This window comes from Microtus pennsylvanicus, chromosome 1 (genome assembly GCF_037038515.1).
Source record: "Microtus pennsylvanicus isolate mMicPen1 chromosome 1, mMicPen1.hap1, whole genome shotgun sequence".
In the NCBI taxonomy this organism is placed as follows: domain Eukaryota; kingdom Metazoa; phylum Chordata; class Mammalia; order Rodentia; family Cricetidae; genus Microtus; species Microtus pennsylvanicus.
The window spans coordinates 132,259,456-132,286,064 of NC_134579.1; the positions used below are offsets into that span (position 1 = coordinate 132,259,456).

At 51.2% G+C, this 26,609-nt stretch overlaps 1 protein-coding gene across 1 annotated transcript in view; it reads right to left on the reverse strand.

The window, feature by feature from the left end:
- The window catches only part of Pepd (peptidase D), a 145,914-nt gene that overhangs the window by 117,427 nt on the left and 1,878 nt on the right, over nucleotides 1–26,609 (reverse strand). Inside the window, exons 2-4 of the mRNA XM_075984511.1 lie at nucleotides 18,872–19,055; nucleotides 16,801–16,928; nucleotides 5,212–5,275 (exon numbers count right to left, since the gene is read on the reverse strand). Of these exons, the coding sequence (XP_075840626.1) occupies nucleotides 5,212–5,275; nucleotides 16,801–16,928; nucleotides 18,872–19,055 (376 nt within the window). The remainder of the gene's footprint in view (nucleotides 1–5,211; nucleotides 5,276–16,800; nucleotides 16,929–18,871; nucleotides 19,056–26,609) is intronic.

Consider the following 26,609-nt stretch of genomic DNA (forward strand, 5'->3'; position numbering starts at 1 on the left):
CCTCTGCTGGACATGTAAATTATTTCTAATGATGAATTATTATAAATACTGTGTAACCATCCTGGCATATATAGTTTATATGTAATACATATATATGAGAACACACACACGTGTGTGTGTGTGTGTATGTGTGTGTATATATATATATATATATATATTATTTGAAAGATTTCTCCTGATACAGTGCGGTGGCTCACATCTATAATTCCAGCATCTGGGAAGCCGAGGCAGGAGGATCATAACTTTGAAGTTAGTTGGAAATATGTAATAAGACCCTATCTCATAAAAAAGAAGTTTATTTTAAAAAACAAACAAACAAATGAGCAGGCATAATAATATGTGGCTCTTTCCCCAAAACTTGGACGGAGAGGTAGGAGGAGTGTAAATTCAAGGTCAGCACAGACTCCATGGGACCCTACCTTAAAATGAAGGTAAGGACAAAAGGATAGAGGGGTAATATTAAAAAAAAAATTAAAACAAATAAAAAAAATTTAGAAATCAAGTGACCCAGTTAAGAGGGCCAACCATGGTCTGGTCATCTGGGCAGGAGATAGTGGTTCCCTGGGTACAGCCTCTACCTCCCCTACTCAGTTACCACTTAGAGAATGACTGAGTCCCTTGGCGTCTGTGTTGCACAAATGGAGGCTTGCAGAGTCCCTTCCTCCTGCCTGCCCCTCCTGGAGGGGAGAAGGCTCATTAAAACCAACAGAGCCCAGTGTGTCAAGCCCAGAGTGTGTTGTTTTGTTGACATGAGCACACAACGATGCCGTCAATTACAGCGGCAGACTCAGAGCACGGAGGCACTTGGGGATTGTATCTGCTATTGTCCTTGGGAGAGAGGAGCTGGATAACGAATGTGCAGGCTGATGGTTTTCCTCTCCGCAAGGACTCTCTGGACATGCTGGTTAGGAACAATGGAGGAGAAAGCCCCCTCACACCAGCCTGACGCTCAGATGCACGGAGGCTGGACACAGAGAGCAGGCCAGGCATCGGAGTCCTGGCAGAGGAACATCTTTTATTGATCACAGTTGCTTGAGTGGGCCCTGGTTACCTATACGGCTGCAGAACTTCTCCCAGCCCAGCAGCTCCATCTGCCTTCCCCGCGGACCCATTAGCGCTACACTCATCAGCAAGCCAACTGAAGGCCATGCCTCAAAAATTAAGGGAACAAGATGTGGTTTTGTGTCACTGGCTCCAAATGTAGCCCCAGGACTAGACAGCACCACTCTAACAACCTCAGGCCTCACTTCCAGGAGCTCATGCCACAGGGGACTCATCTGCTCTCCCTAGAGGGGCTGTTAAATGTCCCTGCCTTACAGCAGGCCACGGCCAGCATCCATCTCCCAGGCAGCCTGGACTAGGGAGACAGGCACCCGAAGAATTTATCAGAGCCCTGTGAGCCCAGATCCTGCCCTGGGGACAATCCAAAAGATTCCCAAGACAACCTTACACAGGTTCCTAACCAGGACTGACTCCGACCAAAGCAGTGAGTCACTCTGAACAAAGAAATCAGACACGCTTCAATTGTGTTGCTGAGAAAGCCCCTGTGGCCCAGCGTGCAGGACTCTGCCCTCCCAGCACTGAAACTCTTGAAAACAAACCATTATTCATGGCAGTTTCCCAAAACACTAGTGCACACCAACGGCCCGAAATGCCCTTAGATTTTTTTAATCTGCTTTCAAAATGAAAATAGCACAAACAATATGGATGCCAGACTATTCTATTCTTGAACAATCAGACTAGGTAGCAGCCGCTCAGAGCAAGGCAGCAATTGTGGTCCCATCATAGACCCCTCTACTGAAGCCTCCCACACCAAGGCTGAGGAGCAGGCAGCATCTACCCACAGGCAGCTGTGGCTGTTTCTCTTACACCCTGCCTGCCTACAGCTGAGTAACTGACCCTGAGACCTTCGAACATCTGCCCAGTGCCATAAAGCAAGTGTAAAAATCACCCTCCACCCTGCCAGCTCCCAGCTAGTTAGGCGACACTAGCTTCTATACCCAATGTACACAGCAATGCTGTGGAGCCCCTCCCGGGGGTTCTCTGAGTGACGACTTCCCAGTAATTAAGTTCTGGCTCTTCTTTGAGGAGGAGGGGACCCAGTCTGTCGTCGCAAGCATCTGCGGATTTTTGTTGTTGTTGTTTAGGTCTGTTTTTTTTTTTGAGACAAAGTCTCATGTAGCCCAGGCCTTGAATTCATTATATAGCTGAAGACGATCTTGCTCTTCTGATCCTCCTGTCTCTACCTACTGGCATGCACCACCATGCTTCATTAATGTGGTTATAGGCACCGAACTCAGGGCTTCCTGAATGCCAGGCTCTACTAACCTAGCTACATTCTCTGATACCTACATTTACTTTATGAGACATCAAGGGATCAGCTATAACCTGGGCCCACTCCTACCCTCTTTCAGAGCAAGTATGCACTGCAGCTAGCTGTCTGGTATATAAAGATGGCCGAGGATGGCCAAGGCTAGAGAGCGCTGAGCACCATAGAACTGGCCTGGAATACCTGCCTAAGGAGTTTCCTGTCACCTTCCATGACGGACCAGGCCTGAGTGTTGCTCACATCAGAGGATGCTTCCAGTCCATGGGGCTCAATGGCAGCAGTTTGCTCATTTTGGTGGGGTTCGTTCAGGAATCATCACAGGCTTAGAAGCCTGGGTCACTTCCACACAAGCAAGCCTCCTGTGAGTGAGCCTTTCACTTCTGACAGGCCAAGTATAGAGCTGGAGGGGACAGCCTCCGGAATCTAGAGGTCTTAGGGTCACCCCAATGCTGCCACACCCCAGCTGTGGGGCCATGGATGAGGCCTTTTACCTCTCAGTCTTGACTTTCTGGTCTGTAAATGGGGTTCACCATGGGACATGGTGGGAGGAATCATTTAAACGTGCAGAGTGAAGCCCCGTCCTATTGTTAAGAGGAGTCCCTGCCTCGAAAAGGACAGCAGTCAAAGCTGGGGGTGTGGTTCAGTGCACCTTGAGTCTCCTTCCAGCAGAGAAATCAAAAACACAGAACAGCAGTCACGGTGATCAACAGAGCTGATGGATGACAATGATGATTATGTTGCTCCTGCAGAGTCCTCCAGAACCCTAGAACGGCTCTGCTGTTTGACCTCTGCTTTAAAAGATTAAGAGCAAGATGGCTTACGTAGCTGCCAGTCTACACCCTCACTAAGGACTTCCCGTCTGTACACTTTCTCTTCCTCTGTTGTCCTGCATCCTTTCCCCATGGTGTAAACAGGAGTTAAATTCTCTCCTCCCTTCAGTTATAAGTGCAAAATGTCCAGTGGGCCAGTCACAGAACACTAAACAGAGACAGGCTGGCCCCTCACTGTGCAGTGTATCTGGCTAGGGTCCCAAAACCTGCTTCTTTATCTGGTGCTTTCACCCCAAAATAGCTGTGGCCTGCCCAGAGGGAAGGGGGTTTCTGCTTGGTCTCCACTGGACAGATGACATGATCACTTCTACCCTGAAATCCTAGCCCTAGCCCTCAAAGTTCCTCTCCTCTCCAACTACTACCCCTCTTTTTCTTCTTCATGGTCTTTCAAAAGAAATTAATAATGTATATTCACAGCACAAAACTGAGCTTCACTATGATGTTTTCATGGATGACCTCATGTACCTTGGAGCACATGCTCCATTATCCTTCCCCGTCTCTCCCTCTTCCCCTCACTGGTCCTCTTCCACTTCCCAAATAATCCTTCTGCTTTCACACCACACAAGATAGGTAAGCAGGTAGGTAGGTAGGCAGGCTTTCTCTAGAATCTAGACCACTGGTTCTCTACCTGGGGATGACAACCCCTTTGAGGATCAAACAACCTTCTCACAGGGGCCACCTAAGACCATCCTGCTATCAGATATTTACACTATAATTCACATTAGTAGCAAAATTGCAGTTAAATAATTGTATGGCTTGAGGTCACAACATGAGGAACTGTACTAAAGGGTTGCAGCATTGGGAAGGTTGAGAACCACCCCTCTAGACTCTACACACAAGGGCAAACTCATGGCATTTGGCTTCTTTCCATTCACACAAAGGTCCCCAGTTCCATCCAATAAGGCCATTTCCTACAAATGACATCATGTCTGAATGACACTCCACTGTGTGCATACAGTACATCTCCTCTCTCCACTCATCTGTGGACAGGCTAATCTAAGCTGCTTCCATAGCTTGGCAGCCCTAGCTCTTAGCATGTGTCCACTCTCAAGATCTGTTTAGGGCAATGTGGCCACAGTGCCCTGTCCAGCTGGCCCTGCCAGGTCCAGGTTGAATCTCTGGTGGCAGGTGCTGATTTCTATCCAGCTCTGACTTGCATAGGACATGGAGCTGTGACAGCATCCAAGGATGACGCAGAGAAGCCTCTTGTGTGCCTAGCAGTGGCCACAGTGTCAGAGGACTTTGCTCACTCAGACCTTGGAACTCCTCGCTGTGCTCCCATCTCTGCCTCAGTCAGCACTGTTCTGTCAGCAGTGGGAGCTAAGAGAGCTCCTTTCACCTGCCTGGACATGGGGCAGACTCACAGCCTCAGGATGGTGCTGATAAATCTACCCATACCACCTGACACTGCTGGGCCACCAGGCTGGAAGGGAGATTCAAGTCATAGTCCCCCAATTCCTGTCCTCTCACTAGCATTCCTACCCTGGGGTTCTTCTGACAGTGGCACCTATAACTAGTGAGGCCTTTTGAGAAAGGGATTTTCTCAGTAGCTATCAAGCCAGTCCTGGAACTTACTCTGTAGACCAGGCTGGTCTTGAACTCACAGAATTCTACCTGCCTCTGCTTCCCAAGTGCTGGGATTAAAGGCGTGCACCACCCGGCCTAGTGGGGACTTATAAATAGTCCCCTCGACACATGAAGACCCAGACACATCAAGACCCAGACCAAGCACGCTGACAGCTTTGATTACACCTATATGCCTAAAACCCATTTGCTGGCTCTCAGAGAGGAACCTCAGTGGTCACCATAACCTGAATGCCAGATGCTTCTACCTGAGTTAGATGCACATCCCAGACTGAAAACAGCCTCCTCAGGCAGAGGGGTCTGCTGTGTTTTCTCTGTCTGCTCTTCCTACACAGGACTGCTCCCAAGGGGCTGGTGGCCAGTGGCAGTGTCCCCAGATTGTGACAGTGTAAGGAGAAGAAGCCAGGGCAGAAGAATGACTGCCAGTCCAGGACTGCTCAGAAAGAGGAGTGCCACATCGCTACTTACCTCGTCTGTGTACTGGACATTGTCCACAGCATACTTTTCCTTGAAATGCTCCTTCGAATGGATCCTCAAAAGAAAGCACAACGAAAGCCAAGATCAGGTGATGGAGGAAGGTCATTGGTTAAATAAAAAGAAACTGCTTGGTTCTCATTGGTTAGGAGATAGGTGGGAGGAGTAAACAGAACAGAAAGCTGGGAGGAAGAGGAAGTGAGGTCAGACTCGACAGCTCTTGTCTCGGGGGCAGACGCCTCAGAGAGACGCCATGCTCCCAGCTCCCAGGCAGACGCACGCTATGAAGCTCCGACCCAGGATGGACAGAGGCTGGAATCTTCCTGGTAAGCGCACCTAGATGATTAAAAATGGGCTAAGTTAATATATGAGAATTAGCCCAGAAGAGGCTAGATAGGAATGGGCCAAAGCAGTGTTTAAAAGAATACAGTGTCCGTGTAATTATTTCGGGGCATAAGCTAGCCGAGCAGGCAGCTGGGGTGTTGGGGACGCAGCCCCGCCGCGCCCTTATTACTACAGTCAGGGCTTGGCGACACCTCAGTCTGGCCACCTTATGCCCTGGCCCCATGCCTGCCACGATGTGAGGATCTAACACCCAGCAGGTACACCCAGGACCTGATAAAGGGTGCCAGGCCACTGAACCATCTCTGATGCCCCTGGAACCCCGGACTCAGTCCATGTTGCCCCTGGCCACCTGCAGCAGCTGCAGAACATGGTCCCTGCTTCCACCATCTCCCTCCACATCACTGACCCACCAGGCAGCCAGCCAGTGTGCCTCACCTTCAGGGGCACGGAATAAGTAACCTCCCAGGCTGGACCTCTTTAAAAGAAGGTTAATAAACTAACTCTTTAAGGAAGTCAGTGTCAGTATTTCTCAGTGTGATGAGAAGAATTTAAGCTTAGTCATCAAACTTGAAAAATTAGTCAAGGAGAAAGCATGGAGCAGGTGAGGTGAGAGAGCCCTCACCCAGCTCTTGATGCTCTCTCCTGAATCTAGCAGGCTGCCACCACACCACACCCCACCTGGCCCCTACCCCCAGGTCCCAGTTAGTAGAGGAGTCAGTGTTGTTTGGGGCAATGTGCTCACATATGGAAGAAAACTACATGGGGAGGGGGTGATGTCACCAGCCAAGTGCCGCCCTTACATTACACACCTGACTGCCCCATAAGGGGAGATACCCACCCCTTCCCATCCTATGGAGGTCTCGCAGCAGGTATCCTCAGTATCATATAGAAGGTGGTCTCATATTCTACTTCCAGAGCCAGGATGGGTTTGTAGATTGCAGGGGAGGCAGTTCTGGGAGTCCCAACAAGGAGCCCATGATTCTCTCTGGCCCACTATCAATCTCCTTCCACCCACGCAAGCAAAACTGGTTGTCAGAGGTGCAGACTACAAGTTCAGGGGACAGGGGAGGGCAGTGCAAGCAGCAGCAAGGGGCTCACAGCCCAGGTAGAAAACCTACCTCAGGTTGAGAACTCTGACCTCACAGAATGCCCTCTGCTCCCCCCCACCAACTTTGGCCTCTAAAAAACTCATCGAGGCCGGGTGGTGGTGGCGCACGCCTTTAATCCCAGCACTCGGGAGGCAGAGGCAGGCGGATCTCTGTGAATTTGAGGCCAGCCTGGTCTACAAGAGCTAGTTCCAGGACAGGAACCAAAAGCTACAGAGAAACCTTGTCTCAAAAATAAAATAAATAAAATAAAATAAAAAAACAAAACTCATCGAGTATCAAGTTTTTGCTATTAATTAAATTTGCACAATTCGGCACATTGACTTCTGCCATGAGACAGGATTCACAAGCTAACTGGCCAAGATCTGACACTTCTATTAGTAAGAGGCCTCAAGAGCTGAGACAGGATGTGTCATTTCACCTGGATCCTGGGAGTACCAGCTGCAGGCTGGAAAAGCAAGAGGCAGGGCCACCAACAAAACAGCTGCTAAGTTTCCTCATTCCCTCTCCAGCTGTGCCTACTCAGCCCAGTCCCACCTCCAGTCCCAGTTACTTCCTCATCGCCCCTTGGGAAAGGCATGAAAAGCAAACTCCCTACAGATTCAGAAGCACAAAGACCTGATTCAGCCTCCAGGGCTCTGTACAGAGGGTCAGGCCAGCCACTAACATGGGGGACCTAACCTTTCCATGTCGACTGCCATAAGGCACCTGAAGCCTCCCTCCAAAAAATGTCCTTTAGTGGGAAGCCACCAGGAAGCATCTCCCTGCCCTTCCCTCCCCCAGGGAGTCTTACAAGTTAGGATTCATCAGAGTAATGCCACACCAGAGAAGCCTGGTGAGGTCTGCAGATGGTAAGCGCCCCAGGTCAAGGAAGTGGCAGCAAAGAGAAGGTGTTGGGCGTCCCCATTGCTTGGGCTCACCTATGGTGGTTATACAAGTTACCTCTACATGATGAAATGCCTTATAGTCATTCTAAGGTAAGAGTTATTTATTTGGGCTCAGGTCGTTTTGTTTCAAAGGGCTTGGTCTGTGGTTGCTTGGCTCCACTGACTCTGAGTTGACAGGAAGTGCATGTACGAAGGCGTTTCCCTTCATAGTGGATGGGAAGCTGACAGCAGAGACAGGGGCACCCCCCCCAAGGACACATCCCCAGTGACTTATTTCCTCCAAAGTCTTCCTAAAGTTTCTAAATCTTCAAAACAGCACCACTAGGTAGGAAGCAAGCATTCAATACATGACCTTATACGAGACAATCTACATTTAATCCGCAACAGCAGCCACGAGCCATTCCTCTGTCTGTGGTAAGGCAGAGCAATTGATGGCTGACCCCTAGAAGAGCCCCAACAGGAAGAAGCGGGTACAGGTACAAGTCCCATCAAGTGCCCCCTGCTCGGTACTTGCTCTCCTTATAGAGGCAGATGCCAGAGTCTAAGCTAAGTGCAAACCTCCCATGCATTAATGCTTACCAGGAATAACTGCCAACATATAATAAAATATGAAGTGCTGCGAGTCTCTTGTCTGCTACCCTGCACATCACATTCTTCTTAGAAAGGGCAGAGATAATTAAGTTTGAACAGTTCTTGCTTTTTCATGTTTGTGGCTTAATTACAGTAAAAATCATTTAAATGTTACCTGAAGGGATATGTGTGCCAGGCTGCATGATCAAACCAGCCACGGGACACACCTGGCAGCCAGGACTTAGTGAGGGAACAGTGACATGGCAAGTGACATTGCCAGGAAGGTCACTGGGAATATCTGACTACTCTGAGGGTTGTGCTGCTCAGGGAACAAGGGTCTATACAGTCTTAGAGGGTCTACACCCAGTCCCAGCTCATGCCTGGCCCAATGGAAAGAAGCAGACTGAAGGGACAGGTCGGAAGAGGAGCTGCGTTCACTCAGACACTCCTCATTCAAGTGCACAGAGCAGTTATGGCAGAAGAGAGAAGTCCCCTCATTTGACAGGATACCCATCCTGTAGAGAGGATTTGTGCTTGGGCACCCAGGCCCATGCAGGCCTGCTCCACCAGCAGCTGGGCCCCCAGCACAAGCCGAGACTTAGGGCAGACAATGCTTGGTCACAGTGCCTGAGCCCCAAAGCCCTGTGTGAGGCCTCAGGTGAGATGGTGTCATTAAATCAATGCCACATGATGGAGGCATGATGGAACCCTCCAGAAAATGAAATTTTAAAGGAGTGGGTCTTCGTGGCTAGCCGACCACCTGCATGCTGTTGATGAATAAGTAAGAAGGGCCATTGTCAGTTTCTGAGGCCTGGCGTCTGCCTTCAGCTCCAAACAATGCCACTTCCTTTTATTTCACTGTTGGCACAACACGGTGCGTGCAGAGCAGAAGTCAGCAACCATGTCAAGATGTCATTAAGTTGTCAAAGAGGAAAGTAGCCTTCTGCAAATCAGAGCAGGTGTCTGAGCCTGGAGACTGCTCCTATGTGTGAACTGGAGCAGCCGTAGTGCATCCACTGAGATTACCTGACAAGGAAGTCAGGCAGAGGACGGCCACACTGTAAGGAGATGTGATGGAGACAGACCCACCCATGACGAGGGTAGCCATGAAAGCTGGGACTCTGGTTAATCCCTAGGTGCTGGTGGTCACTGCAAGGGTACAGGAGGAGTCAATAAGAACTCAGTAGCCCCTTCTCAAGGACTGATTCTGTTACAGAGCCCATCCCTCCTCCTAATTAGGGCAGGAGCCAGAGTACGGTCCAGAGAGGCTCAGGAAGCTGTGGTCCTTGTGACTCAAAGTGCGCAAGTGGGGGGCCAGTACCATAAATAAACTGAGACCACTTCCCACACACCACATCTCATGCCACAAACAGCCCACTTGCAAGTGTGATGGCATGGTGCCTCTGATTCTGGAAGCTGAGATAGGAAGACTTTGAATTCAAGGTCAGCCTGAGCTACACAACAAGACCCTGTCCCAAACAACAAAAGTCACCTCATATGCATCCCACTCCAAATCACAACACATCACACACACACACATGCCCCCTACACACACATACACACGCCCATACAGGTTCTACTATCAAAAGGAGCTGTGCACAGGGCCTCTGGGACTCAGCCCTGGAGAGCTCATAGTAGCCTCTTCCTGGGCAGCCTGAGGCCCAGACGGGTATTCCTCCCTGCCAACCAATGCCAGGCATACTATCTCTCCTTCCAGTTGGGTCAGCAACAGGCATGACTGTAGAGGATCCTCCATCCCTACCTAGAGCTGCTCACTTTGGACGGGCCCTGACTGATGTGCTGTGTCACAGAGGGAACTTCCAGTTTGCTTACAGGAGCCCACACACCCCAGGCCACACTTACAGGCAGCTAATCCTCTTTTGGATAGACTCCTACAAATACACACCAAGGGCTCCCACCCTCCCACTTCAGGGAGGGTGTATGGTGAGGCACAGGCCAGCCCTAGGCTTCCAGTCCCCTCCCCCAGCATCACCCTGACAGCAAGGCTGCACTCACGGAAGCTGTGGATTCCACAGCGGAACGCTGGTTCCCTGAGTGACTCTGTACTGTAGTATCTGCCAGATGGATTTTCAAAAGCCATCAGATAGAGACTCTAAAGGAAGCTGAGGAGCTTAAGGTCAAATGTTCAGTCTGGTGGGTTTTGATTGCAAAGGCCAGGTAATCCCATCAGCCTTGCTCCCAGTGCCCTATCGATTACGAGTGCGTCTGGAAGCAGCCGAGCACATCAGATCTGGCTGCTTCCCAGCTCAAGCCCAGACAACCAGCCCCTTTGTCACCTGCCCATTACAACCAGGCCTTCCCTCCCAAACACTCAGGACAGAGAGACAGAGAGTCACCCCAGGGTACAAAAAGGAAAGGTCTGCTGAGGGAGTCAAGGATACAAGAGAAAAGAAACATCTCGGCCGAGGAGTCATAATTTCCTTTTCAGACCACAGCTCCCTGGTCTAGCCTGCACAGCACACTCAGTTGGGGACCACAGCTCCCTGGTCTAGCCTGCACTGTGCACTCAGTTGGGACCACAGCTCCCTGGTCTAGCCTGCACAGCACACTCAGTTGGGGACCACAGCTCCCTGGTCTAGCCTGCACTGTACACACACAGCTGGGACCACAGCTCCCTGGTCTAGCCTGCACTGTGCACACACAACTGGGACCACAGCTCCCTGGTCTAGCCTGCACAGCACACTCAGTTGGGACCACAGCTCCCTGGTCTAGCCTGCACTGTACACACACAGCTGGGACCACAGCTCCCGGGTCTAGCCTGCACTGTGCACTCACAGCTGGGACCACAGCTCCCGGGTCTAGCCTGCACTGTACACACACAGCTGGGACCACAGCTCCCTGGTCTAGCCTGCACTGTACACACACAGCTGGGACCATAGCTCCCGGGTCTAGCCTGCACAGTGCACTCAGTTGGGGACCACAGCTCCCTGGTCTAGCCTGCACAGTGCACTCAGCTGGGACCACAGCTCCCTGGTCTAGCCTGCACTGTACACACACAGCTGGGACCACAGCTCCCTGGTCTAGCCTGCACTGTACACACACAGCTGGGACCACAGCTCCCTGGTCTAGCCTGCACTGTGCACACACAGCTGGGACCACAGCTCCCTGGTCTAGCCTGCACTGTGCACACACAGCTGGGACCACAGCTCCCGGGTCTAGCCTGCACTGTGCACACACAGCTGGGACCACAGCTCCCGGGTCTAGCCTGCACTGTACACACACAGCTGGGACCACAGCTCCCTGGTCTAGCCTGCACTGTGCACACACAGCTGGGACCACAGCTCCCGGGTCTAGCCTGCACTGTACACACACAGCTGGGACCACAGCTCCCTGGTCTAGCCTGCACTGTACACACACAGCTGGGACCATAGCTCCCGGGTCTAGCCTGCACTGTACACACACAGCTGGGACCACAGCTCCCTGGTCTAGCCTGCACAGTGCACTCAGTTGGGGACCACAGCTCCCGGGTCTAGCCTGCACTGTGCACTCAGTTGGGACCACAGCTCCCTGGTCTAGCCTGCACAGTGCACTCAGTTGGGACCACAGCTCCCTGGTCTAGCCTGCACTGTACACACACAGCTGGGACCACAGCTCCCTGGTCTAGCCTGCACTGTACACACACAGCTGGGACCACAGCTCCCTGGTCTAGCCTGCACTGTGCACACACAGCTGGGACCACAGCTCCCTGGTCTAGCCTGCACTGTGCACACACAGCTGGGACCACAGCTCCCAGGTCTAGCCTGCACTGTGCACACACAGCTGGGACCACAGCTCCCTGGTCTAGCCTGCACTGTGCACTCAGTTGGGACCACAGCTCCCGGGTCTAGCCTGCACAGTGCACTCAGTTGGGACCACAGCTCCCGGGTCTAGCCTGCACAGCACACTCAGCTGGGACCACAGCTCCCGGGTCTAGCCTGCACTGTGCACTCAGTTGGGACCACAGCTCCCGGGTCTAGCCTGCACAGCACACTCAGCTGGGACCACAGCTCCCGGGTCTAGCCTGCACTGTGCACTCAGTTGGGACCACAGCTCCCTGGTCTAGCCTGCACAGCACACTCAGCTGGGACCATAGCTCCCGGGTCTAGCCTGCACAGCACACTCAGCTGGGACCACAGCTCCCTGGTCTAGCCTGCACTGTACACACACAGCTGGGACCACAGCTCCCTGGTCTAGCCTGCACAGTGCACTCAGTTGGGACCACAGCTCCCTGGTCTAGCCTGCACTGTACACTCAGCTGGGACCATAGCTCCCGGGTCTAGCCTGCACTGTGCACACACAGCTGGGACCACAGCTCCCTGGTCTAGCCTGCACTGTGCACTCAGTTGGGACCACAGCTCCCTGGTCTAGCCTGCACAGCACACTCAGCTGGGACCATAGCTCCCTGGTCTAGCCTGCACAGCACACTCAGCTGGGACCATAGCTCCCGGGTCTAGCCTGCACAGTGCACTCAGCTGGGACCACAGCTCCCGGGTCTAGCCTGCACTGTGCACTCAGTTGGGACCATAGCTCCCGGTTCTAGCCTGCACAGCACACTCAGCTGGGACCATAGCTCCCGGGTCTAGCCTGCACAGCACACTCAGCTGGGACCACAGCTCCCTGGTCTAGCCTGCACAGCACACTCAGCTGGGACCATAGCTCCCGGGTCTAGCCTGCACAGTGCACTCAGCCTCATTCACCAGGGGAACCAACCCTGCAGACCCACTTCTACCCTCAAGGTTACTCAAGGCTCTATTCTGCACTAGACAATGAGCTGCCTCAGCAAAGCACGACAGACTAAAGGAGAGCTTTGAACAGTCTCTGAGACTCAGCTGCAGCCGAGGTGCAGACTATAATTCCTGTATTCTTGAAGACTATACACCCAGAAAACAGACTGCTAACAGCTGATGCCAGACCAATCAGATCCTGGGCTTTAAACCCTTTAGTCAAAGGCTATTTAGCTGCCAAGATGTAAGTGTAAGAGACATGGGAGTTCACACAGGTTCAGCAACTGGGATAGAGTCCCTTAAGCAAGATCAATCCTCCACTCTTCCAGCTATAGAAGATGCTTGTCTTCAACTCACAGGCAGCATCCTTCCTTTCTTGATAGTGCCAGTTCTTCATTAGGAGGGAATATCTAGGTACACAGCTCAGTGGTGGAATGCTTGCCTAGCATGTGCAAGGCCCCGGAGTCAATCCCCAGCAATACACCACACCACACACACACACACACACACGCACACATGTAACCACATCATTCTTTTGCCAGGGCATAGTGGTCATGACCTGTAATCCCAGCACTTGGGAAGAGGTAGGTGGATCTGAGTTTGAGTCCAGCCTAGGTTACATAGTGACATTCAAGAAAGAAGGGGCAGAGGATAATGAAGGAGACACACTCAGGGTCCGTCCACCTCTCCAGACAGAAACTCTGAGTGGGGTCAACTGAAGGTCAACAGACCCCCATGGTCCATCCCCACAGCTCACAGATGACAGTGTCTGCCAACCTCTGAGCTGACTCTCTAGGCAACAGGGCATCTCAAAAGCTCAGCTTGAGCCAGAAAGTATCTTAACATCCAAGTTCTGCTCAGGAGGACAGGCTGGTGTGCAGGAAGGATTCTGGGAGCGTCTCACCCAGATGAGAAGGCTGGTCCAGTTATAGATGTTATGGTTTGGAAGAGCAATGTCATGTTGAAGACCTGATCCCCTGTGAAGAAATGCTCAGGAGACATTTAAGATGGTATTAACTTCATCAGTGGATTAACTACTGGGCTTTTAGAAGGTGGAGCCTAATTGAAGTAAGGCACTGAAGGCATATTCTCAAAATAGTATTTCAGAACCCTAGTCTCAGCTGGGTGGTGGTGGTGCATACTTTAAATCCAAGCATTTGGGAAGCAGAGGTATAGGTGGAGGCTATGCATTCGTTTCCCAGCTGCTCAGACCTGAATAATCACACAGAAACTATATTAGTTACAACACTGTTCAGTCAATGATTCAGGCATATCTCTAGCTAGCTCTTACATCTTAAATTAACCCATTTCTATTAATCTATATATCGAAAGAAGGCTGTGACTTATTGGTAAGGATACCGCATCTGTCTCCTTAGGCAGCTACATGGCATCTCTTTGACTCCGCCTACTCTCTCTATATATAGATAGGTAGGTAGGTAGGTAGGTAGGTAGATAGATAGATAGACAGACAGACAGATAGATATCTTCCAGCTTGCCTATATTCTGCCCTGCTATAGACCAAAAGAGCTTCTTTATTAACCAATGGTAGTAAAACATATTCATAGCATACGGATGAGAATCCCACATCATAGAGGTAGGAGGATCTCAGTGAGTTCAATGCCAGCCTGGTCTACATAGTCTATCTGTCTGTCTTCCCCTACCCCTTGCATTCTGTCATGAGGACAGCTGTGTGACAAGCCTCTACTACTATAGTATTCTACACAGCCATGGAGTCTGCAGACAATAAAACAAAACCTCTGAAGTCATGAGCCAAAATTAGCCTTTCCTCCTTTTAACTGTCATAGCAGTGAAAACCTGACTTAGACACTTCAGTGGAGTAATACCCAACCTTAAAACTGAAGGGAACAAAACCCAGAAACTATTTATCCTTGCTGGGGTTTGAAATTAAAACGTCCCCCATAGGTTCACGTGTTTGGATATCTGATCCCTAGCTGCTGTTCTGGAAGATTGAGAACTTTTAGTAGCTGGGTCACTGGGAGCCAGCTTTGAGTTACAGCCTAGCCACATGCTCGGTTCTGTTCTCTGCTTCCACTGCTGCCTTCCCCACCGTGATGAGCTGTGCCTTCTGAAACCAGAACACATCTTTCTTCCCTTCAGTTGCTCTGTCAGGTATTCTGCTGGAATGAGAAAGGTCACTGATGTGTGGACTCTCAAGGTCAGGAAGTGAGACACAGCCTAGGCAGCAGGGCTAACCTCTGCTTCATGACCCCTGTGACCTCAGCAGAAGCTTGACTCATCTCACGCTTTGTTCATGCTTACGGGCTGGTGCTGCACCAGCTGGAGGCTCCCCACACGGGTGAGTCTGGGTTTCCTCAAAGTAGGGCAGCTGAGTTCTGGAGGGAACCGTCCCAATGGAGAGAACCAGGGTGAAGCCTCAACGCACTTTATGGTCTAGCCTTAGAAGTCAACAGCCAACATCCTGCAACACAGTCCTGACCAGGGTCAAACAGGAGTAAAACAGATTCCACCTTTCTAAACAGGCAGGTTACAAGCTCAGTGCCAGCCTGGAACTATCCCGTGACGTCCAGGTCAGACATTCAGGGACATTATAACTGCACTCCTAGCGGCACCATCACCTCATGCTGTCACCTCAGGTGTAACCAACCCAACCACACACCACTGTAATTATAATGGTATTGTTTCCTAAGAAGGAATTAGAACAGAGGTCAGCCTCACTTGCTGTACTTTATGGCCACCACGTGGAGGCCATGGCAGATCACGGGTAAGCCTTACTTCCAATCACAGCTCCCAGAAGTACAGACCACAGTGCCAACACAGGTCTTGCCAGCACACTGAACCTGTTTCCTCCTTGTAGCAGGAAATGGTAAGGATTTGGCTGCAAATGGAATATAAGCTAGGGAAGTATGAGGTATGGCCTCCCCCGGGCAGCCATGTTGTTTATCCCAAAGGCAGCTAGACAAGACATGCCCACTCCCCACCCTTTCTGAGTCGTTCCCAAGGGTCAAGCCGAGAAAACCTCACAGGAGAACCAGAGCCTGTTTCTCTCCTGCTGCCAACTCTGTCTTAGCTGCATCTTCACAGCAACACTGATGGCCCAGGGCCAGCCTGGCATGTTGCCCAGTGGCCTAAAAGCAGAACTGATGCCAATTTGTGGAGCTGGATGCCCTCCCCCAAGACAGCAGAAGAGCAGCATGCCAGGACCAGCCATGGACACTGTGGAGTCTGCTTGGAGCAGAAGAGACAGCACACAAAGCCGAGGGAGTTTGCAGGACAGCCCTTTAGGGGTCAGAGTCCCTGTGGCAGCCAGGTGCCATGTCACTCAAACCAGCCACAGACTCAGACTCATCAGCCCACCTGGTAATGAGCACGATGGGGCAGCAGCTAACAAAGGCTGCAATTTCCACATTAGCCTGGAATAATCACTCTCCAGGCAGAAATGACAGACTGGAAGATAAGATCCTCTGATCGCTTCAAACATCCCTGGATACACAGCATCTGCCTCAGTGCTATGAGCAGGCAGGAGCTGCCTGGTATCTTGGAAGGTACAAGAGGGACAGCCTCTTCCAGGAAGCTTAGTCTGGCCTCTGGTACCAAACTCCTCACATGGCACAGCCCTAATGCCCCACCATCTCTCCCAGAGAGGCCAATGTGGCCAGAGGTAGGCGTTAATAATACCCCTGGACATGGTGTAATGAGCCTCAGAAAGGAAGCCTGGATAGCACACACTCCCCCATCAACACCATGCAGAAGCAAACACCTACTGGTGCAAAAGCCGCCAGCACTTTTAGTATGCAGGGAATCTGGGCTTTCAATAAACCAAGCCTCCACACCACAGCTTTGAGCTGACCCCTCTTCCCAACTGAGGTTCAGGGCTGTAATACAGAACACGCCAGCAAAGGACCTGACTACTAACCGCCCGTCTCCTGTCCCCACCCGATCATCATCCCCAAGCCAGGGACCACTCCTTACTTTCCCATCCAGGTGGCGTAGCTAGGAGGAAGCCTGGGCACGAACAGGGTTGACTTTCCAGTGTCCACATCAATGACACCATAGCAGCCTGACTCGATGACACCGAAGGCCCAGTGAAAGAAGGACTCCTGCGGAGGGAGCAAGCGGCTTCATTACCCGGGCACCAGAGCAGAAGCAGGAAGTACAAGAGGGAGGGGACCAGAGGCTGAGGGCTCCCAGCCTGGTTCCCAGTCCAGCTACCAGCTCTCCGTCTGCTATGCTGTGGCTTGTCAAGAGCAGAATGGGCCCCCTCTGACCCTGCCTTCTACTCTCTCTCTTAAAATTCGTATTTCCACATTGTGTATATCTGTGTGTATACCACAGTGCACATGTGTAGAAAGAGAACAACCTGCAGGAATTGGTTCTTTCTTTCTGTCTTGTGGGTCCTGGGAATCAAACCCAGGTAGCTGAGCTTGGCAGCAGGCACTTTCATTCCCTGAGCCATTTCCCCAGCCCATCCATCTGCAGGTCACCTCCTAGGCCCACGACAGACAGCAGCCAACAGCACCAAGCACAAACTCAATCAAGAAACTCACACAGAATATCTGCATCCAAATGAACACACACAAACAGAGAGAGGGGGAGAGAGGAGGAAGAGAGAAAAAGAGAGTGAGAGAGAAAGAGAGAGGCTCAGTAGTAAGCACTGAGCTGGTGTCACCAACGTATGAAGTCAGGAAGGGAGCCCACAGTTACTTTAGGAAAGTGACTTTTTAAACTATAAATATATAGACCTCTAGAAGCTTCAAGACTAGGTGAGGCTTATTTCTGAGACCTCCATGACACTGCAGTGGATGGACTCCAGCCCAGAGACCAGACTACTGTGCTCCTTCCCTCCTACACCACCTGCCCCTTCACATTCCACTGGGCCTCCCCCTCCTGCTCCTAGAAAGGTCTGGCCACAGTTCTGGATCTGGAAGCTGACAGAGAAAATAACCATAGGCATAGTTTTATGTTGTTATGTGCACACACACACAGTGGCAGTATTAGAGATTGAAGTTAGAACCTACTGTGTGCCACACCCCCATCCCTTCACTGGGGGATTCTAGGCAGGGACTCTACCACTGAGCCACACCCCAGCCCCTCACTGGGAGTTTCTAGGCAGATGCTCTACTATTGAGCCATGCCCCTAGACCCTCACTAGGGAGTTCTAGGTAGGTGCTTCACCACTGAACATGGTCAGTTCTCTTTTTCATTTTGAGGTAGGGTCTCTCTAAGTTTTCCAGTCCCGCTTTGAACTAGTGATCCAACAAATTAAGCCTCTTGAGTGCTGGGATTATAGATCTATATCATCAGGCCTGGCTAGAAGATGGGGTTCTAATTCCAGGTCTACCTGTTGGCAAGTTATCTTCCCCAGGTCTCAGTCTCCTCCTCTGTAAAGTTGGCATGATGCTAGAATCAGTGAGAATAGGCCCAATGCTGGATCAACCTAGCTTCCTGGGCAAGCACTGTGACCCCGAGGGACTTTGTGTACTGGAGTAATTCTCAGCTAAGTACAGGATATCTAGGCTGTACATCAGAGTTCTAGAACTTCATAGGGCACCTGATACAGATAAGCGGGGTGCACAGCCCAGTTAGGGTACCAAGGATGAGCACTGGCCAAATCAGATTAAGGCTGGGGCCTCTAAACAGGTAGATCACACAATCCTCTCAGCTCTCTTCCCTGCCAGCATTCAGTACCAGGAACTTAACCCTTCATCTGCAGCTTGACTTTCTGCTGCCCCCCAAAACTGTAGCCAGTGGCCCAGACCATGGGTCCTCCTATGCACACTGTCCTCTCGCTTGTCCAAATTCACCCTGGCTCTGGTTCACTCCAGAGACCAGCTCCTCCATGAACCCTGCTTGTTCCCCCAAGGATATCTTTTTACACCTTGAAAGCTCTGCCCAACAGGTGAGGGTGAAGGTGCTGACCCCAGATGTGGGATCCCTGCTCCCATGTTGCCTCCAGGGACCCTTGGAACCAACCCGCCAAGTCCCTAGCCCCACGCCTGGTGTTGGAGGCAGACAGGCCTGTAAGAATAGGGTGAAGGCTCACCTGGCGGAAGATGATGGAGGTATCGGTGCAGTAACGTTGCATCTCTTCCCCGCCCTGCAACACAACAACTGAGCCGGCCTGTACCGCTGCATTCTTCCTCAGCCTCTCACACAGGCGCTGCCTGTTCAGGGCGAACAGCGCCAGTGGCACCTTCAGGGTCTCATTCCCCAGGGAAAAGGAAGGGCTGCAGAGACATGAGCATATACAGCACAGCCGGTTAACACCGCCCTCACGCATCCATCACCTGTGGTCTGGGCCCTTGGGGGACTCCCATCAACCTGTGGCAAGCCAGCCTGAACCTCGCCTATTGGAGCCCAGAGCCAGTCCCTCACTGAGCCAACCAAGGCTTGTTCCCCCAAGGATAGAGGCTTGTCTGTCATACTCTATCCTAAGCACCTGGCTTACCCTGGGGATGAGGGACGACTGTACCTTCTCAGCTAGTAGGCAGGCAAGGCTTGTGAGGGAAAGTTTTGGCAGGGGCTAGAGATGTTTTCACTCATGTGTCACCCTTCAGGGCTTGCCATCTGCTTTGGATTTTCTAGAACAGGTGGGAAAGCTGAGCTCTGACCCAGACAGCACTGGCCACCACCATGCTCACGCCATTCTGCCCACTGAGCTCTGACCTAGACAGCACTGGCCACCACCATGCTCACGCCATTCTGCCCACTGAGCTGTGACCCAGACAGCACTGGCCACCACCATGGACTCGCCATTCTGCCCCACTTCACATCTGTTGCCAGCCTTAGAGCCTACCTTGGTAGTTCCCGTATCCAACAATACACAACCCCTCAGTATACACATACAGTGTACCCCTACTGATGGAGGAAGGTCATTGGTTAAATAAAAAGAAACTGCTTGGCCCTCGTTGGTTAGAAGATAGGTGGGAGGAGTTAACAGAACAGAACGCTGGGAGGAAGAGGAAGTGAGCTCAGACTCCACAGCTCTCCTCTCGGGAGCAGACGCCTCAGAGAGATGCCATGCTCCCCGCTCCAGGGAAGATGCACGCAATGAAGCTCCGACCCAGGATGGACATAGGCTAGAATCTTCCCAGTAAGCGCACCTAGGAGCGCTACACAGATGATTAGAAATGGGCTAAATTAATATGTGAGAATTAGCCTAGAAGAGGCTAGATAGAAATGGGCCAAGCAGTGATTAAATGAATACAGTTTGTGTGTTGTTATTTCGAGCATAAGTTAGCCAGGCAGCCGGGGTGCTGGGGACGCAGCCCCGCTGCCCATATTACTACACCCTACAGCACCATGCTCCTGTGACCAGCAGGTATAGAGTGCAGACCTCAAGGATTGCAAAGCTGGTGTTATGGAAAAGTCTACAGGAGCTGGGAAGGGCCATGCCTGGCATCACTGGGAAATGTCCCTCCCTAGATTTCCAGGATAGCTCAAGTTCCACGCCATACCTGTGGCTTATGCACAGCCTGCCCCTACCTATTCACAGGCTGCTTCTGCAATGTATTTTCTCCCACTGGGGCAACTTCAACATTCAGATATACAATAACCTGACCCTAAAACCAGAAAAAAATGCTTCCTCATTGCTCTCAGCAATCCATTGCTTCCTCCACTTTGCAGTAAGTACTCTAAAGAGGAACCCAGACTCTGGCATTCCTGACAACCCGTGCTCCCTAGTTTACCCCATGAGGCCTACTCATCGCTCCCCTAAGCAAACATAATCCATCTGGCCACAATGACCCTACATTCCTGAACCTGCAGCAGGTCCTGATCTAGTCTTCACCAGGCCTTTCTGTGGCCATGATACTGGTAGACACTACTGCTGAACTCCACCTAACACAGCTCCTCCATCCTCACTCAATTCCTTTCCCCCACCCTTTCCAGACTGACCTTCTACTGGAACTCCAGGGCTAGGTCCATATGCTTCCCTCCACTGGGCATAGCTGAGTTAACTCAGTGCTTCAGCTTTAAGTCCCATCTATTGCCACAGACCAATGATGTCCCTCCAGATGTAGAGCCCCCCCTCAATCCCGCCCTGGCATATTTCTCACCTCAAACTCAGGAAGCATGACAAAGACTCATGCCACTAGAGGTGGCTGTACTCTGACAGTGTCCAAGCCATCCTTGCTTTCTCATTCCACCTCTGATCCCTCACCCACACATACCTAGAACCTCCTTCTCCCCCCAGGGGACTTCCCCCAGGTGGCCCAGCTCCATCTCGCACCTGGACAACTTTAAGAAGCTCTCTACTGCTTTCCTGGTCTGAGCTTCCCACCCTTTAGCAGCCTCTTCCTACGTGCCAAGCACAGACTTCATTTGTTGCTGTCTCTCCAGGGGACAGGTGACACCCCAAGACAAAGGCAGAACTGGTGTGGATGCCTGGTAAACGAATGAACTCAGGCAGGCAAGCAGGCAGGCCATGACAGGCAGTTAGAGATCAGACAAAGGATAGGGAGTGCAAGAGGGAGCCCCTGAAGTGGCCAGTTGTGGGGAAGTGGAAGAGTTCAAGAAGAGCAGGCTCAAGCCAGGGCTACTGCCAGCACAGTAGCTTCTGAACGAGGACAGTGCTGGGGCTCCCCTTACACGGCAGTGGACCATGAAGAGGCCTTGGGGACCCTCATGCCTTACACATCCCTCCCACACATCTTGGCCCGATGCCAAGCATTCCCTCTTATCCTCACTGCTCCGGTCCAACCACTACCACAGGTCCCACACAGCACTAGGCCAGTCCACTGTCCTCCAGAGCCAACCCCACCTACAGTGTCTTGAACATACAGACTGTGAGTTTGGTAAGACCATCGGCCTGAGACGAGCCTATGGGAGGCATGAGAGATAGGGGAGGGGGAGAAGCAGAACAGTGGACATGGAGACCCTGCTCCCTTGCTGCCTTTCCTGGCAGGCCAGAGGACTAAATGGCCCGAGCCAGTCTCTCATAGCAGAGCCACAACGATCCTCTTCTTCCCAGTTCGTTTCACATTCTTACAGTTCTGTAAAACCATCCCTGTAGCAGCGAAATGACACCATCAACCAGGTCCCTAACTGGAATGGGTCCTCCATGAGACAGACCTACATCTGTCTGAGTCACCGTGTCCTTTGCCTAGCACCCTGACCGACACGCATTAAGTGCTTGATAAATATATGCTGTGTATGCCATTGTGGGGAGCCACACCCCAACTGTGCGGATTAGCTGGTGCCGAATCAGCTCCAACTGTGCGGCAGGAAGGGTGAAGGAGAGGAGAACATCCGCACATGCTCTGGACACTGACTCCTACCCCACATCTGCCCTTCCCTTCCTCCCAGGACAGTGTGCAGGAGGCTGGGTGGGCACGAGTGGCCAGGGCTCCCACAAAGCTAGGGCTGACATCTGTCATTCTCAACAACAAAGATGAAAGGGCAGGAGGATCCTGGTAACAGTTTGTAAACAAGGCTCCCAAGTGGCCTGGCTGACAGGAACTAAAAGTGCACCCCCTAGCACCCACATTCAAAGGACTGCCACACCCTTCCCACCCACTCAGTAACACCCATGGAAGGAGTCATCACAAGCGGAGGAGGGGAACTCATCTTTACAGGGTCCTCATGAGCAAATGCATAAGGACCCCTGCTATGGATGGGCTCAGACCAAGTCACCCCTCCCTCAGCACCACTGGCTAAAAAATGCTCACCTAGCTTCCTCGCCTTCCCCAGCTCCCCTCCTTGTGGCCCAGCTCCTTAAGTCTACCAAGTGCCACTTGCTCCTGGCATGTGATTACTCCATCTGGAAGGCTCTTGTCCTCTTGTTCAGAATTGTCTCAAAGGCCTAAGAACCCTTCGGCCACTCAGACTTGGGGCCTGCTGCCTGTTTCACATAGGGACTTGAGCATCTGAACGTTTTGGTAGCCCCTGGAAGACTGAAGGGTGACTGCACTTACGCCTCCACAGGGCTCAGTCACAACACCACCCACCTTGTCCTGGGCTGGGTTTAGGCAGCTCAGCCTAAACCACCAGGCAAGGCCATGTGCTGCAATCACTGAGTACTGCAGGACACACTCAGGATCAAAGATTATGAGGATACCAAACCCTTGGAGGGACAGCCAGAGCCAGAGAGTGACCTGTCCCTGTGGATTCATTTAATGTAGCACCAAGTAAACATCCCCATTTCTTTTGTGATGTTAGGGATTAAACCCAGGGTCTGGCACATCCTAAGCAAGTACCTCCCCCACCCCAGCTACATCCCCAGCCAACCCCCATTTTTCAAGTTTTATTTTGAGACAGACTGGCCTTGAACTTGCTCTGTCAGCCAAGCAGGTCTTGAACTTGCAATCCTCCTGCCTCAGACTCCTAAGTAGCTATGATTTCAGGCCAGTGCCTCTAAGACTGGCTGTCCAACTGGTTTCTGATGAAGGTTTGTTTGTTGGCTACTAATTGACCCTTGGGATTTAAAAAGCACAAGCATGTCATTCCTGGGTCCTGGGACAAACAAAGCATAGTCTACTGCATGCAGCCAGGGCACAGGTATGTTTGAGACAGTGAAAGTGGCTGGTGGACATCCACAGAACAGACCCTCTCAGGCCATCCACCAAGGCCAAAGCAGCCCAGGGCCAACAACAGACTGACTAATAACAGAGCCAGCCCCAGGGAGAGTGCAATGCCACACCCCCTCAAGTCCATCCTTGTCCCAAACTCCCTGTGCCGCTGCCTCAGGGTTTCTATTGCTGTGATAAACACCATGACCACAAGCAACTTGAGGAGGAAAGAGTTTATTTACTCCCATTTCCACATCACAGTCCATCATCCAAAAAAGTCAGGGCAGGAACCTGGAGGCAGGAGCCGATACAGAAGCCAGGGAGGGGTGCTGCTTACTAGCTTACTCCCCGTGGCTTGCTCAGCTTTTCTTATAGAACCCCGGACCTCCCACACCAATCATCAAGAAAATAGACTACAAGCTTGCCTACAGGCAAATCTGATGGGGACATTTTCTCTATTGAGGTTCCCTCTTCCAAAACGACTCTTGTTGTTTTGTTTCAAGTTGAGAAAAAGCTAGCCAGCACCCTCTCCTTTGCCCCTAATGGTCACCTGTAGGTTTCTGGGCCCACAGAGAGCCATACAGAGATTATTAACCCCTCAACTTCTTGATGAAAAACCACTGCTTTGTTTTCTCTAAGCCATCATTCGAACTTATGTTTTATTCAATTACTGATGTAAGCAACTAAATACTGAGTATCAGCAATGCCTGGGTATCTGCCACTCACAGAACTCACAATACTTTTACTTCACAGGATTGCTGCAACACTTTCTCAAGATGCCACCCTTGCTTATCACGACTCCAAAATCAAGGTGCTTGTTAGACCTGCTCCAGGCTCCTGTTATCTAATGTATTAGATAACAGGACCGCGCCACAAATTCATTTAACATTTTGATAGCTGCATTTCCATTGGTTTTCCTTGTAATCTTGTATTCATTTAATGCATTTTAAAACATTACACCAAACTGGGCGTGGTGGCATCCTAGCATTTGGGAGGCTGAGGCAAGAGGATCGAAACTCTGAGGCCAGCCTGGGCTACACAGTTGAGATCCTTTGCCTATATCTGGCTAGTAAATAAACGGTATTAAAGGGTGCTGCTGCTTTGGTCTGTCTTTAAGATCCTCATGAAGAGGCTTGGTCTCCAGTGTAACAGTATCATGAACCTTTAAAAGGTCTGGGGCTTCCTGGGAGATGACTGGGAAATAAAACTAATTATTCATTCTCAAGGGAATGAGTTAGGCATTGTGGGGCTGTCGCAGGTACTGAGGCAGTGAGTTGTCACAAAGTGAGGTCAGCTGGCTGTCTTGCCACAGGACCTTTCATTTATGTACAAGCTACTCGTCCCTTTCATATGTATTCCTCCCATTGGATGTCATCCACCAAGTTCTAACACCAGGTGAAGCTCTCACTGGAGGCAGTTGGCTGGTACGGCTTCCAGAACTGTGAGCAAAATAAAATAATTTTCTTTATAAAGTTCCAGCCTCAGGTATTAGGTACAGCAGCAGAACACAGACGAAGACAAGCACACAGGTTTCACTAACACCCACAAGCTCCACTGCACAGACTCTAACAAGATCCCTGTGCTACCATGTGATGCCACTTCTGGATAGAGCCACATGGATAAACTCCCAGAAAAAGACAGACCAGACAAGAAGGACCAGGCATTGAAATGTTCAGTAGCCACTGGCTACCTAACTACAGGGAGATATTCCTGACTGGGGGGGTTTTAGGCAGGAGGCAGGTACCCCACAGACACTTCCCAGTCGTTGAGAAGGACTGGAGAGCCAGCACACACATGCAGGGACAAACAGGGAAGAATGAATAGAGAAGAACCAGAGAGGGCAAAGGGCACCTGGGCCAGCCCGGCTTCCACGACTCTCCAGCTTTGCAGTGTCAGCGTGAGGACTTTGCACAAGGCTCACACGAGGGTGTGACAGCGTTTGATCAAGACCCTTATTCCTTCCAACACTGTTCGTCTAGAATGCTTACTCCAGCATGGCAAGTAGCTCATCACACACACCCAGGGCAGCTGGTGTGATGGCCCTTGCTGACTGGGCATGGCTAGGAAAATTCATAGGGTAAATGTCCCTTTCATTCGCATGACACCCTTTCACCAAGCTCTATCATAAATTGGTGGCCCCAGGGATACAAACCAAATTGGCCCTGAGTCCCAAGGATGCCAGAAAAGCAATGACAGAAAGTTGAGATGTTACTCATGATGGACAGATGTGAAAATGTGTGCAGGGACCTTTCAATGGGAGGCCTGTTTGTGGGAGGAGGAACCATCTGGACTGGACCTACAAGTCTGTGAGCAACCTTTTCGTTAATCATGTTAGAAGTCAAGAGTATTCCAGGGCCATTAGGTGAGCAGGCCCCAGGACAAGAACACAGGGCAACAAGTGCAGATGGGTATATAGACAACTCAGAGCATGGCTCAAGGAGAAAGCACAGTTACCTCCTACCAGAGCATAGAATTAGGGAAGTTTCTCACTGAGTCTGAGATGCTACTTAGGGCATCTATTGCTCCTCAACTCATATGGGGTACACCTGAGATTCTCATGAGCTTCCTGCTCCTCAACTCATACGGGGTACACCTGAGATTCTCATGAGCCTCCTGCTCCTCAACTCATACGGGGTACACCTGAGATTCTCATGAGCCTCCTGCTCCTCAACTCATACGGGGTACACCTGAGATTCTCATGAGCCTCCTGCTCCGGGGTTTTACTAGGACTCTGTAGGAAACCAACCCTGACTCATCAGAAGCCTGCGGCTATCCAGTCAGTTAAGAAGCATTAAATCTGACACTCTTAGCTGGGCACGGTGGCCTATGCCTGTAATCCCAGTACTGTGGAGGCTTATGCAGAAGGCTCATGAGTTCAAGACCTACACAGAGTAAGTCCCTATCTCAAAAATCTAAGTTTAAAAAAAAATGCTGGGAATATAGTATAGTGGAGAACATCTGGCCTGGCACAAGGAAGTCCTGGATTACAACCTTGGCACTTTCAAAAAGGGGAAAAACACTGACATACTGATCTATCATGTGCCTGCAGCAGCCGAGAGCCAAGCTTTCTAAGGAACATCCTCCAGTCTTGTCCCCTCAAGGAAATCAGTGGACTCAACTCAGGCTCTGCATTTCTGAGGACAGTTCTACAACCATTCTGAGATGGCTCTGCCCAAGGAGGCCCTGGCCAACTGTGGAAACTCCCCACATCTGTTACATTTCCCAATAAACATGCCTCCCTAAGATCTGGGTCCCCATTTCAGCCATCTTGCA